At 43.1% G+C, this 15,616-nt stretch overlaps 1 protein-coding gene across 1 annotated transcript in view; it reads right to left on the reverse strand.

The window, feature by feature from the left end:
• Positions 1-6,466: 6,466 nt before the first annotated feature.
• TRIM71 (tripartite motif containing 71, E3 ubiquitin protein ligase) overlaps positions 6,467-15,616 on the reverse strand; it is a 66,049-nt gene continuing 56,899 nt past the window's right edge. The window contains exons 4-5 of the mRNA XM_008583692.1: positions 11,730-11,864; positions 6,467-8,013 (exon numbers count right to left, since the gene is read on the reverse strand). Of these exons, the coding sequence (XP_008581914.1) occupies positions 6,562-8,013; positions 11,730-11,864 (1,587 nt within the window). The 3' untranslated portion in view covers positions 6,467-6,561. The remainder of the gene's footprint in view (positions 8,014-11,729; positions 11,865-15,616) is intronic.

A 15,616-nucleotide genomic window follows, 5' to 3' on the forward strand; every position in this document is an offset into this window, starting at 1 on the left:
ACTTCCCCTGGAGCCAGAGGTGAGACCCAAAATGGTTCCTTGCCCTCTCCCCCCAGGCACAGGTTATAAGTACCCACCAGGAAAGGAAGAGGGGGTGGCAACTGGGAAGTCACATACTTGCCTTTCTAAAGGGACACCTGCTACTATGTTCCTTGGGAGAAGGTAAGGTATGGGGCTTCCAGATTTGAAATGTCCCAAGAATCCAGAAGTCCAGATGTAAAAGTTCGTAGGCTCTTTAACATTTCTTCCACTTTAAAATGCTGGTATCCACCTTTAAAAGAAAACACACACACACACAGCATGGGCCCGATCTGGCCCACAGGCCAAAGTGCAGCCCCTGCACTGCCCACCTCGCGGACTCCCTTTCCATGAAGGGCAGTGCACACAACCTTATTCATTCTGGAATAAAGGATCACACAGACACGGTATCTCCATGGAAAAACCCTCTTGTTTATTTGATTAAACAAAAATAAAATAAGCTGCATAGGAACAATTTTAAAGTCCAAAGAGACACCAACTTTGTTTTAAGGCTGTAGTAGCTGATACAGCATCTCCTTGCTACCTTCTCCAGCCTTCCCTATGGACCACAGTGATACATTCAGAAGCCTGTTGGCTAACACAGGAGTTTTTGAACACTTTTCCATCGGTTCTTCACCTGCTCATTGCCTGTCATGCCTGCGGCCTGCAATATTAAGATTTAAAAGTAAAAGCCAAAGGGGGGGGGGGGAGACACCCAAAACAAAAATCCACTTTTGCCTAAAGGTTTGGAAGAAAATCTTCATTTTCCCACCCCATCCACTGAATTGATGGGATCCACTCTACACAGCAATGCCCACTTAAAAAGCGGAAAGAGGCAGGCATCTCCCTACATGGGCTTGCAGTGTCGCTTCTGCAGCCAGGGGAGTTACCCTGGCTGTGCACATTCCTTCTATAGTGTCTGCCTTGGACAAATAACAAAAATAAGAAGTTTAACTTAGGTCATTCTAACATCAAGCAACACACCCTTGTTAATTCCCCCAATTCTGAATTTACTTTCCTTTAAAAAAAAAAAAAAAAAAAGACAACTCAGCTGAGTCATGTGTTCTACACTTGAAAATTAAAGCATTTTGCTGACCAGGCATGAGAGCAAATGGACAGTATTAAGCAAGATTCATAAAAAAAATACCAACAACCCTCCCACCCACCCAAGTATACCTAGCATGCTAGTTAAAAACAACATCCCTTACCCACCCACCCTCATCTGCACTGATTTCAGAGGAAAAGGAAGGAAAAAAAAAAAAAAAGAAAGTCTTACCACCCTAATAGCAAGAAAACCCCAGAAATGTGAAAAATCTTCTTCCAAAGAAAGACAACTATACAGACTCCTAGAAACATAAGGAACTATTATAGAGCTGGTTATTTAAAGAAAGTAAACACTTTGCTACACACATCAACATTCAGTCAGTGTGCTCTGAGATATAGAGCCTTAGGAAAAATACTACCTGAGCTTGTAAGTTAATACAATCATTAATAGGAGGTCTAAGACCATATGGATACACAAAACTTTTAGAACCATTACTGGTTAAATGATGATGGAAAACATCCCACCAGGCTGGCTTGTTAACCCGTAAGATCAGTGTTAAAAATAGACATCATTGAGGTATTTCTTCACCATGACACTTATAAACCCAATTCACGATAACTACAGTGGTCTTAGGACCCTCTCTTCCAACTAAACCAAAAATAACTATGAAAGAAGAGAGGTGGAGGATCAATACAGTATATCCTGGTAATGTGCTTTCAACTTTATCAAGTATTTAATAAACAAGTAAAGAAAAAAACACCCGTCAACATGTTACCTTTGGTAGAAAAAAAATTAAAACATAAAACAAAAGAGCAACACACACGTCACCAGTCACTGATCAGCAGAAACAGCGATTGTTGCCAACATCACGGTGATGAACATCCTGCTGCATCCAGAAAGCTATAAATACAATCATGAAGTCAAAAGGATTCTCATTCCCTTCAAATATTTGATGTTTCCAGCAACTAGACCTTTAGAATTGCTCCTAAAAGGGTATATTTGCAGACATTCAAAATAGATAAAATATTTTTCTCTTGAAGAGAAAAAGAGACCTAAAGGTCCTTATTTGTAGTTAAATCCTCCAATAGGTCAGATTAACCAGTAGTTTCATAATACTGAATAACTTGGTAATGTTACATATAATTCTTTTTGGGGGGTGGGGGGAAGGGGGCAGCCAGATTGATAACTACTTGGACTTATAACTACATTTGCCTGACATTTCTCTTTTGAGGTCAATCATTTCTCCTGAGAGAAATCAGTTCTACATTTATGAAAACATTTCTTGTAGAGGTACCTTCCCACTCCCACCCACTCCCTACTGGATTAATGCTATTCTTTTCAAGACCCATCAGATGCTAACATGAGGTAGAGGATTTTCACCAAAAGTGAGGTAGAAACTAAACAAAAGCAGTCACTGTGTCATGGAGTGCTGTGTCCTGTATCCTGTGCCCCTGGCCCACAGGAAGCCAGAGGAAGCCATAGAGCCTCAGACGGCCCCAGCAATACAATATCGGAGTTTGATTTTTATACAGCCCCAAACTGCTGGAAACTCAATAACAGTGATGTTTTAAATAAATACCCGAAGTACTTTTTTGGCACCACTGGATTTTTTTTTTTCTTAAACAGAAAAACAAGCCTAAAACTTTGGCATATCTTCCACTATCTACCAGAACACAGCAATCCTAGAGTCTTCCAAAGAGGAAGACAACATGTATAAAGTCAGTATTCTGCTGCTTCAAGCCCCAAAAACTTCCCTCCTCACATAATTAAGCTTTGGCTTAACTAGAATAAAACAGACTGAGCCAACCTCAAGCTATTCTCTTGCAACTCCATCACAAAAGTGCCTTGATTCTGGCAACTTTTTTGGCCCAACATATAATTTAGATTCTATTTATGGTACCCTTGAGTGTGTTTCCCCAAATAAGTTAGACTTAAAAGGGCACTGATTGAGGAGTTGGTGTACTTGGGGGTAAAGCTGGGCCACTGGGCTATAGCCAACTCAGGTGCCACCTGCCAGCCACAGGAGAGCACAGGTTCTGAGACAGGAATGTTTCTTGTAACCAAATTTACAGAGAAATCATTTAAATTTTTAAAAAATAATAATAAAATAACACTTTTGAAATGTCATCACTAACCAAAAGCAGTTGTTACCTATGGGTTATTTAGATTTCCTTCCAACATCTCAGTACCCAAACTTACATATCCAAATCCAATGGACATCTCCAAACCTAAACTGACCTTAAATTCCACCCCACCCCACCCTTAACCACCTGACCAGATCTGACCTAGAGCGGGACCTATTGTCTAATTATCACATTTACCCCATAGAAACGTTATTCTGTTCCTTCACAGCACCCAGGACTTTTACCTTTTTCACCATGTTGAAGACTACCGTCTTTGACCCAATTCCTACCCCTAGCATCACCTCATAAAGGTGCATTTAAATACATGTATTTTTAACAGCCACACACTAGGGAGTACCTAACATTGGCTTTTACCATCTTTAATTGATTTGGAACATTCCAAGTTATTTTTTTAAAAAAACACTCTCCAAAGTGCTTCGCACCAATCCCTATGGGCCAGGAGTCAATCACGGGCAGGCACAAATGGCCAATGTTTTAAAAACAAAGTTTCCCAAATGTGACCATGTTTCTCAAATGCCAGTCATGCACCATTTTGTGAGCAGAAAGGAGGGAGAAATGCCACCACTGAGGATACGGAGGTAGTATCTCCCACCTACATACTCATTTCGGGGAATGACCCTACTTGCTCTAAGCCTGCAAATTGGTCAGTCTATTAATTAAGACCTGATCATTTCAGCCATGGAGTAGAAACCCTGGCTTTAAGACCAAAACCATGGTAAAATGTGAAGTAAGTCATTTAAGAAAATTTCTTATTCAGGTCTCAAAATTTCCCCACACACGGGGAAATTGGGAAGGAAAGAGAGTAAAGATAACCATATGAAAAAGGAGATGGAATTTAAAAAAAAAAAAAAAAAAAAAAAGGCAGTGACTAACTGAAATAACTTATACCAGCCACAATCATGACCTAGTTTTCTGAGAATATTTTAATCAAGATCCATTTTCTCATTAAAAAAAATTTTAAGCATTTAAAACTGGTTGTCTTTGGTGTTTAAAGGGCAATGTGTTGGGTGGTTGGGGGGAGGGGAGGAAGATCAGCACCAAATAACTCCAAAATAAAAAACAGTAAAAATGTTTAATTACACGAACTCTTTTACCACATAAAGAACTTAAAACGTAGGGGGGAGGGGGGGGAAGGCAACTGAACAGGAATGGGGGAAGGACTCACTATTAAATTCTTCAAGAAAAGAAAAGGTGGTTCTCCCAACAAGATTTCCTAACACCTCTCCACCCTGTAACACAGCAGCTGGCAGACAGCATTCTGAAGCTACCTTCCAATTTTTGGATCTTTTATTGCATGCAGTTCTCCTATGTGAAATAAGTTTTCCCCCCATTTTGGTCACTAAGAAACCCTAGATGTAAAGCAATGGGAACAGACAAGATAGCTTGAAGTGGTTAATTAAATGTCCAGAAGAATGGGATGGGAAAAGCAATTTGATTGACTTGTCACATTGTCCCCATCTTTTCTTTTAGGACAACAAAAACAAATTGTTCCATTTCTTAATTTGTTCTGTTCACTTAAAACTACATCCATTTTGCAATAGAAATTTCTCTTAAATACAGGAACAGACATTGATCTGTTAGTCTTTCTGTTTAAACAAGAGGTCTTCCTATAGGCCACTGAGGTCTGAGAGCACCTCTTTCTCCTCTGAGGAGCACTCCTACGGAATTTGGTTCTTATTTCAGTATTTGGAGGGAATGCAGACCCATCTGGTTCTGACAAATGGTATCAGATATACCTCCTTTCCACTTGAAAGACAGACAGTGCCCAGACATGCCAAGAAACACAAAGTTTTGTTTCCAAATCCAGCTTACAACAAACCAATCCTGTAAAGTGACACAGATGCCATCCCACAGTTCTGCAGTGAGAGCCTGGCTTAAATTTTCATTCTTTGGTACCGAGTTACAGATTTAAGAAAAGACATCACATCCTACATTTCAATTTGGGGTGATTTGGTTTACAAATCCTTTACATTCAAAGGCCTTGGGGGGAAAATTCACTTTAACCATGAGGTCCTACAGCATACCTTGGGCACAAAGAATCCTATAAAAGTGACCCAAGGAGAGGGTGGTGTGGGAATGGACTGTTGCTATTAAATTGACTTGCAAATATTCTTATTTCCCTGAACTTCCAAAGCAGGAAAAAAAATTGTGCTTTTAAAATAAAAGTTCATTCCTTTGCCTAATCTTAGGAAAAGAAACTCCTAGCACTACAGAACATTCACTCTCCGGTTAGAAACAGACCCCCGCCCCTTTGCAGAGTCCCTAGTTTGGGGGTGCCTTGCTTCTTGGTGCGTCCTCTACTTAACTCCCTTCGGCATATGCATGCCCACCCACATTTCATGTACATGTGTCAGTCCATGTCTGAAAACCCTCTCTCTGAGAATGAGGTTAATTTTCTTCTTCCTTCCACTTAACTCTCTGTAACCAACAGCAATATCAGAAAACTTTTGAGAATACACTTAAATCAAAAGTCCTGAGCTACATCTATTTTTTAGAAACCGAAGTGTGAAAAGAAAAGGTTCTTTGGGAGGCAGTGTGTCATTTCTAGCTTTACTATTTGGGTGCAAGATGGCTTACACACTTACACACACTTACACAAACACACACCAAAAAAAGATTATACACCCTAAAATATGGTCTGCTTTTCTTGGCTAGCAAGCCACAGCCACATCATCTAAGAATAAGAAAAGATACTGAAGAGGATGTTAAACACACTGAGGTATTAAAGGAGAACGGATAAAAGCTTTCTGCTGCAGCATTTAAAAAAAAAGAAAAGATTTCCCAAAAAGTCCAAAACCATAAAACACAATCTAACCCCACATAAACACAATATTCTCAAGAACACACAAATACTCTATAATTATGCATTTTAAATCCTATTTTTTCCACATTTTGTAGTTTTTTTGTTTTTTTACTTAGTAGTTTTGTGTTTCCTTGGCTCAATTACAGAATAACCCCACCACACACATCCAGTGCCCTCCCGGCCATATAGATGCGAGGCTTGTGCATATCACGCCCCACGTGGGGGAGAAGGGAAATGTGAACTCCTCCGAGGAGGGAAGAAGGCCTGTTAGAGAAGGAAATGTAAAGATTTATGAGGTAGATAGAAATTATCACTTCACAGGCTCAATCCCTGCAGAAAGACAAGTACATTCATATCTGTAAAAAAATAAAGATGAGGTAGGACATACGTAATGTTGTACTTTTCTTGTTCTCTTTTAAAAAAAAAAGAAAAAAGAAATTTCCCTGAGACTGTTTCTTCTTTGAAATTCAGAAAGAGAGAGAGAGAGAAAGAGAGACAGACAGACAGACGCACACACGCACACCCCAAACACGGAAGCCTAGAAAATGCGATTAGAAGATGAGGATTCGATTGTTGCCAAAGTCCACCACGACGATCATTCCATCAGGGGTGACAGCGATGCCTGAGGGGCGGTCCATTTGCCCAAAGCCACTGCCTTGAGCGCCAAACTTGCACAGGAAGCTGCCATTGGACTCAAACATCTGTACCCGGTGGTTCCTGGAATCGGCCACAATGATGCGCCCTTCCTGGTCCACGGCCACTCCTTGGGGGCGCAGGAACTGCCCGTTGCCGGTGCCCTCAGAACCCAGGAAGCGTGCTGATTGGCAGTCGGGGTGAATGACCAGGAGCCGGTGGTTGTTGAAGTCGGTGACCACCAGATGGCCCTCGTGGTTGAAGGCCACACCCCGTGGGGAGTCAAAGTGCTTCCAGAGAGCCCCCTCGAAGCCATACTTATTCAGGAAGATCCCATCAGGCCCAAAGAGCTGGATCCGGTGGTTCCGTGTGTCTGAGACCAGGATTTTGCCCTCAGAATTCACTGCCACATCCCAAGGGTAGTTGAACTGCCCATTCTTGGTTCCTTTCTCACCAAATTTGAGGAGGAACTGGCCCTCGAAGGTGAAGATCTGGATGCGATGATTGTCCTTGTCAGCCACCACGATCCTGCGTGACGTGTCACAGGCCACTCCGGCTGGTCGGTCAAACTGCCCGGGCCGGGAGCCTAGGGTGCCAAATTTGTGGTGGAAGGTGCCACAGGGCTTGAACACCTGGATGCGGTTGTTACTGCGGTCAGCGACAACGATGTAGCCCTCCTTGTCTACGCTCACACCCCAAGGGCGGCAGAGCTTGCCATCGCTATCACCTTCACTGCCGAAGCTCAGGCCCGGGAGCCCAATGCCCACGTAGCTGCGGCCTGACTTCACCACCACCTTGAAGGGGCTGTTCTCAATGTGCTGGTTGCACATGGTCACCGACACCAGGTGCTCGCCCTCCAGCTGGGGCCGGTAGCTCACCATGTAAGTCCCGTTCTGCTGATCGCTCACCTCTGCACCAAATAGGTTACCATCAGGGCCCAGGACCACAGCTGACATTAGGTCACCTCCCGAGAGACGGGGCTCGCCATCGTGGTCATACCCAATGACAGTGAAGGAGGCCACCTTACCCTGGAGGGCCCGCTTGAGGCCATCACCTGTGGCCTTGGTTAGTGGGGCAAAGGCCCCGCTGCTAACGAAGCCTAAGGACTTGATGGCAAGGTACAGTGCCTGGTCAGGGGGTGTGAACATGATCCGATCATCTTCCTGGGGCTGCAGAAGGCTTCGCACGGTCTTCAGCTCCTGCACCTGGGCCAGCATCCGGTCTCGGGCCAGCAGGACGTCCAGTGCCCTACCTTCCTCCAGGACCTGCTGGACGGCACTGATGGTGCTCTCAAGCTTGTTGAGGTTTTGCCGCAGCTTCTCCACCTGCAGATATAGGGACTTGGCTTTTACCTGGCGGATCTTCTCCACCTGGAGGGAAAGGTGAGAGCAGGGAGAGAGGACACAGAGGCTTAGAACCAAGCACAGAAAACATCACATAACCCACAATTAATCACGAGGAAGCATCAGACGAACTCACTCTGAGGGATAGTCTAACAAAAGACAACTGGTCTGCACCCTTCAAAAATGGCAAAATCCAAAGAGACCAGAAAAATAGGCCAAGGAATTGTTCTGGGACAGAAGATGACCACTAAAGAGACATGACAACTAAATGCAATGAGAGACTGAATCCTGGACCGGGGACAGAAATAGCTGTGAAGAACACTGCTGGGACAACTGTTGGAGCTTGACCACAAAACTGTAGATACCAGTATGGTAACAAGATTAAACTTCCTGGTTTTGATAACTACTGTGATTAAGTAAGAGAACATCCATGCTCATAATAAACAATAATGTATATAGGGGTAGAGGGCGCTCATGTCTCCAACACTCCAACTTATTCTCACATCACATTCGTACATATATATAGAGTCTGGGTAAAAGATATATGGAAGTATTGCTATTACTGCAACTTTTCTGTATGTCAGAAATTAAAGAAAAATAAAAGTTAAAATCAGCCATCTAACAAGTATTTACTGAGCAACTTTGTGCCAGGCTCTGGGGACACGGCAGTGACCAACAGATAGTATGTCTGTCCGTAGTCCTCAGAGTTGTATTTAAGAGTAGCAGATAGTAAGCAAGCAAACAATGAAATAACATAAGACAATATCAGACAGTGCTGGCTGTTAACAAGTAGAAACAGATGTTAAAGACAGTGACTAGGGAGGCCTGATTCAGATACAGAGTGGTTAGAAACAGTTTCTGTCACAAATTCACACCTAAAGGTTGAGACTAGCAAAAGGCTGAAAGGACAGGAACCAGTACAAAGACCCTGACATGGGCACTTGCTTGTTATTTCCCAAAAAAAAAAACCCGCAAAGTTTTTAAGTAGGGGAGTGACATGAATGCATTCATGTTAAATGTCTAGCTTTGTGCAAGAAAGGACATTGGAGAAGGACAAATGAGGAAACAGAGACCAGTGGTCACTCAGGTAAGTAAGGGATAGTAGTAAGCAACATAGGTGGCTGTGAAGGTGGACAGGCAAGTGGCATCAAGGACGGCAGAGCCAGAAGAACTTCCTGATGAACTGGATTCCAAGGCCAATCCTACATGCCCCAAAAGACTGAATTTTGATTGCAGCTACACGGGGAGCCTGACATCTCTTAAAGATCTCTCTTTCTCTTTCATATACACATACACAATGAGAAGGAGAAAGACAGTGTGTGAAGAATGTAAGAAGAGGATTTGGGGAGAGACCTAATTCAAGATTACAAAAACTCTGCTGTCATAGTTTCTCTCTCTACTCCTGGATTTTAAAAACAGGCTTTAAAAACTCGACTGGGAACCTGAAAAGCCCAGTACCCCACATTTGGAGATAGCAAGGTTTTGGCAACAATTTGCCTATATTATCTCCAAAGGAGCCCTCTAAATCTAAAATCTTATAATACATAAACCTGAACATGGACTCTGACCTGACAAAATAATTCCTGCTTCTGATGTTCTCATACCACACTACTTGGAAACTTGGGATTTTGTCTGACCTATGAAGAATAATCTCTCCATTCTCTTAATTTAAATCACTAAATAAAAGTCCCCTAATTCTAAGTGATTTCCCACTGTAAAAGGAATAAAGTTACCCATCTAGTTCAGGTTGTTTTGCAAAGGACCCTGACTTCTGAGTGCTCTACTGATCTGAAAGCCACAAAGTCTATTTCAGAATAAGGGCCCACTGTTGGGAGACCTGGATTTTAATCTGATTTCCCCTTGGGTGGAGATGATGACATGATTTTGATCCATTATGCTTTTTCATTTGTTCACTCTGGAACCAGGACATGTGTGTACAGAGAGGCCCAAGTGGGAACAGACAAAGAGAAGCTTTATCTTCTGGCCCAAACTTTACACTGGGCCAAACCTCTGCTGTTGGTTCTGACCCCTCAACTAGGTGGTTGCAGCTAAACCCACTAGGTAGCTGTGTCCAATGGAAATTTATAAGGAACAAGAACGAAGAGGTACATTCACATACATAAAACTGGGTTGCCTGTTAAGATTTAATCTTTGCACTGTTTAATTAACCAGGGATGCAAGAAAAAAGGAAAAAAAAAAAAAACCCATTATATAACAAAGAGCAAAGAGATGCCCAGGCCACGGACAGACAGACTTTGCAGAAAAATGAAGTAATTATGAAGCAGAAAAATCAGTAATTAATCAAAGACAGACTTCCCACAGAATTTGGGCCAAGGTTCCATAGCAAAAAGTAAAGATAAAATGAGATTCAGGTGTGTCCATAATAAGCAATCGTATTTTGGAATTATCTGAGAGTGAGTTTTTAAGCAAGAGAATCAATTTACTACATGGATAAGAATTTGACTCTTCTTTTAAACAGCTTCATGTGGAGTGAAAACTTGATTTCCACTTCTCCTGAAAGAGAACTACCTTTAGAGAGAGAAGAGAGTGAGCCAGCCTCACAGGAAGAAGGGGAACTAAGGTGAGAGCTGCAGAAACCCTCACACACAAAGGCCTTTTTCATCAGGAAATCCAGAAGAGCGAGTTTGCGGCAGAGTTCACTACAAAACTCTCAGGTTGCAAGAAGCAGGCCCCTTTCAGTTATAATTAACATTCGTGGGTGGCATGAGTTTGGCAAACCCATGGGGACATCTGAGTGTCTAAAAACTATGTTATGCCCACAAGGGTGCTCAAAAAATATGTTCTGAATGAACTCTTGGACTAACTCCCCCTAGTCCCCCTCTATGACTCCAAGACTCTTCTTGTTAAAAGGCAATTGAACCATTTCTTTGAGATCTCGGTCAGAAGAGGCAGAAAGCAGCTAGTTGTGGTTAACTAAATGGAAAATGTGATGCAAAATCCAGTGTGGCCTTTTGGAACACGTTAGGGCACAGTAGTTAGCAAGGGTCACTTTCAGAAACTGAGATGACATCTCTACCACCATATAGTGTTTAAATCAAAACAAGCACACATACACAGAAGAGTGGCCTTTTAAATCAGCTATGTAATCTTACGTAGTTAAAGAATGGGTATGGGGCACTGGCCCATTCACAGGCATAACTCTCCTTCTTCCTGAGTGGGAACATACTTGTAAAATAAGAGAAGGAAAAGCTGAGATGCTGACTTGGGTGGGGTGAGTAGTCATTCCAGCTGATTTTTATGTAAACAGCACAGCAGTGGGCTCAGCATTCTTTCCTGCTCCAACAAGAAGAAAGGGCACCCACTCGCTACCCTCCCAAGTGGAAAACTGGTTTTCCACAAGAGGTCAGGAAGTGCAACCAGCCAGGACACCAAAAATAAGATGTTTTCTAGCAGCCTGACTTTCTTAACAACAGTTTTGATTGTACTCCCTTCTTTCTGCCTCCTTTTGAGTGTGTGCAATATAAAACGTGATGCTCCTTCCAGTCTTGGTTACCCAACTACTTTTGAAAAGGCCCCTTGTTTTACTGCATGGATAGCACCCACAATGTTCCAGGGACCCCCTGCATCTTTCTGGATATTTACCAAGTGTTTTAAACTTAGAGTTTGCATCCAGGATCTGAAATTAGAATTCTTGTAGAATTCTGCTGGGGTTCAGAGCAGACAAGCGGGCACAGCCTGGGTAGGGGGAGGCATTCTGGGGGTGGGGGTTCTCTCTCTTTTACCTTCCATAGCAGCTCACACTCTCGCTCCTCCAGGGCCTTCTTATGCCTTGCAGTCACAGCCTTGACCTCCGACTGTACAACTTTTGCCTTCATCTCCACCTGTTCTGCCACTGTCTGGGCCTGCTCGATGCTCAGCTAGGAAACAAAAAACATCAAGGCATGAGAAGGACCATCATTCCTTATACAAAACATATAAAATCGGCTTCTATCAGACCTGAAAAGTTAACACTTTTCCCAGACCACTTGATCCACTGCCTTGCAAAGAAAGCAGACACTTAGGGGGAGAGACTAGCATTTGTTTGACATGTAACTGAAGGAGTTGTTGGCAAGAGCTGAATTTCTTTGTATGAGAAATGGCACCTACTCAGTGAATGTCAGGACTATTAAGAGATACTACGACACAGTGAAACCAGTGTATCTGGGTGACAGGCGAAAACTGGGAAAGAGGATCAGATGTAAAATGTACAGCTCTGGGCACACGAGCAACTTCCCTAGACTTTCATGGCCTTGCTCCCTGCCTGGGGAAAACCCCTCAGTCTGGGCTCATCTCCCACTTGAGAGTGTATAACAGGCTAGGAGCTGATCCATCATCTTCTTGTCAAGTCTTAGCAATGTAGCTCATCCCAGTCAGAACCGACACCCAGTGCACACTGGGAGTATCACCTTATCTACCTAAGAACCCATGCCCTGTGGTAAGAGATGACTTGCCAGAGACCATCTACATGCCACCATACACCCACCCTGTACCACCAGCCCTCGTAAATCAGCTAGTTTAATCAGACGTATTATTGTTCATAAAAAATTAATCCAGACAGAAGGCCTGGTGTTTCATTAATACTGCATGATGTATCTTGAAAAGCTACAAAGATTTCTTTGAGATACTGAGGTATTAAATCAGGGATTCTGAACTGACTGCTCGTGTTGCAGCAGGTTTTAGAGCAGATGACCCCATCAGGAGGGGTGTAGGGAGGCACAAAGGGTTTGGAGGCTGATCTCAGCATGGGTAACCAATGACCCAGTTTGCCCAAGGACCGAGGGACTTTTGAGATGTGGGACTTTCAATGCTAAAACTGAGACAGTCTAGGTCAAACCAGGCTGGTTAGTCATCCTTGGAGTAGGTAACACGGGTTCAAATTCCGGCCCCACCTCCTACTAAAGAGTTGTAAAGCCCTGGACAGTTCCTAGTCCTCTCCAACCCTGTGGGGTAAGGGGTAAATGTGAGGGAAATGCAGGGGAATACATGAACAGAGCTGAGCACACAGCACCTGGCTCAGAGGAAAACACTGTCATCAGTAACAGTTCTGTTCAACCATCCTTTCCCATCAGCCCATTTAGATCCTGTCATAAGAGTCAGAAGCACATACCTAAATACCTAGGCCTACTCACACTTCCTGCCTTATTTTGTTTTTAAATTTTGGTAAAAGACACTGTATTAGTCCATTTTTGTTGCTTATCACAAAGTACACTGAACTGCGTGATTTATAAAGAAAATGAAATTTATTGCTTACAGTTTCTGAGACTGGGAAGTCTGAAGTCCAAAGTCCATCTGGTGGTGGCGACAGTGACCACATTGCAAGATGGTGGAAGCAGAGGGAGAGAGAAAGAGAAAGACAGACTCTCCCCTTCTTTTAAAGCCTCAGAACCATGCCCCTGACCACCATTTTTAATCCATTCACTACTGCGTGATCCTGCAACCTAATCACCTCTTCAAGGATCCACCTTTCAATTACCATAATAGGATTCCCCACCCTCTTAACAGTCACAGTGGGGGCTAAATTCTAATACATAAAACTGCAGGGGACACAATTCAACCTTCAGGGAGTTTTGGGGGACATAATTCAATCCTCTACAGATACATAACATAAAATTAACCTTTAGTGACATTTAGTACATCCAGTGTCATGCAACCATCAACACTATCTAGCTCTAAAACATTTTCATCAATCAAAAAGTAAACTACATTCCCATTAAGCAGTCACCCTCTGTTTCCCCTCCTTCTTCCCCATGGCAACAATTAATCCACTCTATAGATTTGTCTAATCTGGGTGTTCTGCCATATTTTTATTACTCTTCCTGCCCAAAGATTTGACTTATTCCGTCACAAGTGGGGCCCCTATTTACTACCTCTAATGCTATCAGTCTAGATGAGGGCTGACACATCCACAGTATGAAGCCACACTCAAGGTGCAGCCCCAAAAACATCCATGGCTCGAATGGTTATGTGACCCACCACATTCTCTGCCCCAGTCCCTGTGAGGCCTAAGGATCCACTGAGCCGATCACAGCCAGCACTGGGTGGATCTGGGTGCTTCACAGGCTACCCATGGCCTGGAATGTCTTCTCTTCCAAATTCACCCTAAATTTCTAAATCTAGTTCAGATACCACTCCCTTTCTGAAGGTGGAAGTGAACAGCATCTTTCCATAGTGTTTCTATTGCATCTTGACAATCTTTCCCCAAGTGCCTTTACATATCAAACATGGGGGGGCTGAGTAAATAATGCATAGTTTTTAAGAACAATATATAAATTCTATGTGCATATCTCTGACCATAACCATGTTTACCAAAGCACCACATAGCTGAATTGTGTTAAATATTACCCCCCACTTGTAGATGTAATTAGCTAACATGAGGTCATACTAGATTAGGGAGAGTCCTAAATCCAATGACTGGTGTCCACAGAAGGCCATGTGTAGATGAAGGGACACAGATACAAAGAGGAGAAAAAAGCCAAGTGAAGACAGAGGCAGAAACTGGGAGTAACACATATACAAGCCAAGGATTGCTGGCCACCACCAGAAGCGAGGATGAGGAAAGGAAGGAGTCTTCCCACAGCTTCCAGAGGAAGCACGGTCCTGCTGATGCCTTGATTTTAGATTTCCAGCCTCCAAAACTGTGAAAGAATAAATTCCTGTCCTTTTAAGTCATCTAGTTTATGGTAATTTGTTACAGCAGCCCTAACTAATACAAATGGCAATACATTTGAAGCAGACAGATACACTGAAATTACTAAGATAAAAAACTAGAATGACCAGTCAAACAGGTGTGCATTTAAGCAGGTATCATAGTGGGGTTGATAAATTCTGAATATCTCGGGCTGTCAGTCGGGATTCATTAAGGAAGAAAAAGAGAAACCTTACTAGACATGTAAACAGAGAGAATTTAACATAGAAAAATGGTTTAACAGGCATGGGAGAAGTGCTAGGGCTCAGAGAACAAAGGGGAAAAACGTGGTGTAAAGAGGTGGGATCATGAGCAGCTAATTCTGGGAGTGGCCAAAGCTGGGAAATGAAACAAACTTCTGCCAGGGTGGGGAAAAAATGCTACTATTAAGAATAGGAAGCGAAGGGCCGGCCCGTGGCTCACTCGGGAGAGTGTGGTGCTGATGACACCAAGGCTGCGGGTTCGGATCCCGTATAGGGATGGCCGGTTGGCTCACTGGCTGAGGGTGGTGCTGACAACCCCAAGCCAAGGGTTGAGATCCCCTTACCGGTCATCTTTAAAAAAAAAAAAAGAAATGCGAAATGAAACAAACTTCTGCCAGGGTGGGGAAAAAATGCTACTATTAAGAATAGGAAGCGAAGGGCCGGCCCGTGGCTCACTCGGGAGAGTGTGGTGCTGATGACACCAAGGCTGCGGGTTCGGATCCCGTATAGGGATGGCCGGTTGGCTCATGGTGCTGACAACACCAAGTCAAGGGTTGGGATCCCCTTACTGGTCATCTTTAAAAAAAAAAAAGAAGAAGAAGAAGAAGAAGCGAAAAGGAAGAAGTCTCTTTCCAGATATGTTGTTTTGGCCTCAACATCACATGACAAAGATGTGAAAGGGTGGATTAGAGCTGAGAGAACAGAACTTAATAACTGGCACCACCTGTTTTCAGATGTATTG

The sequence above is a fragment of the Galeopterus variegatus genome, unplaced genomic scaffold, assembly GCF_000696425.1.
Source record: "Galeopterus variegatus unplaced genomic scaffold, G_variegatus-3.0.2 Scaffold99, whole genome shotgun sequence".
NCBI lineage: Eukaryota > Metazoa > Chordata > Mammalia > Dermoptera > Cynocephalidae > Galeopterus > Galeopterus variegatus.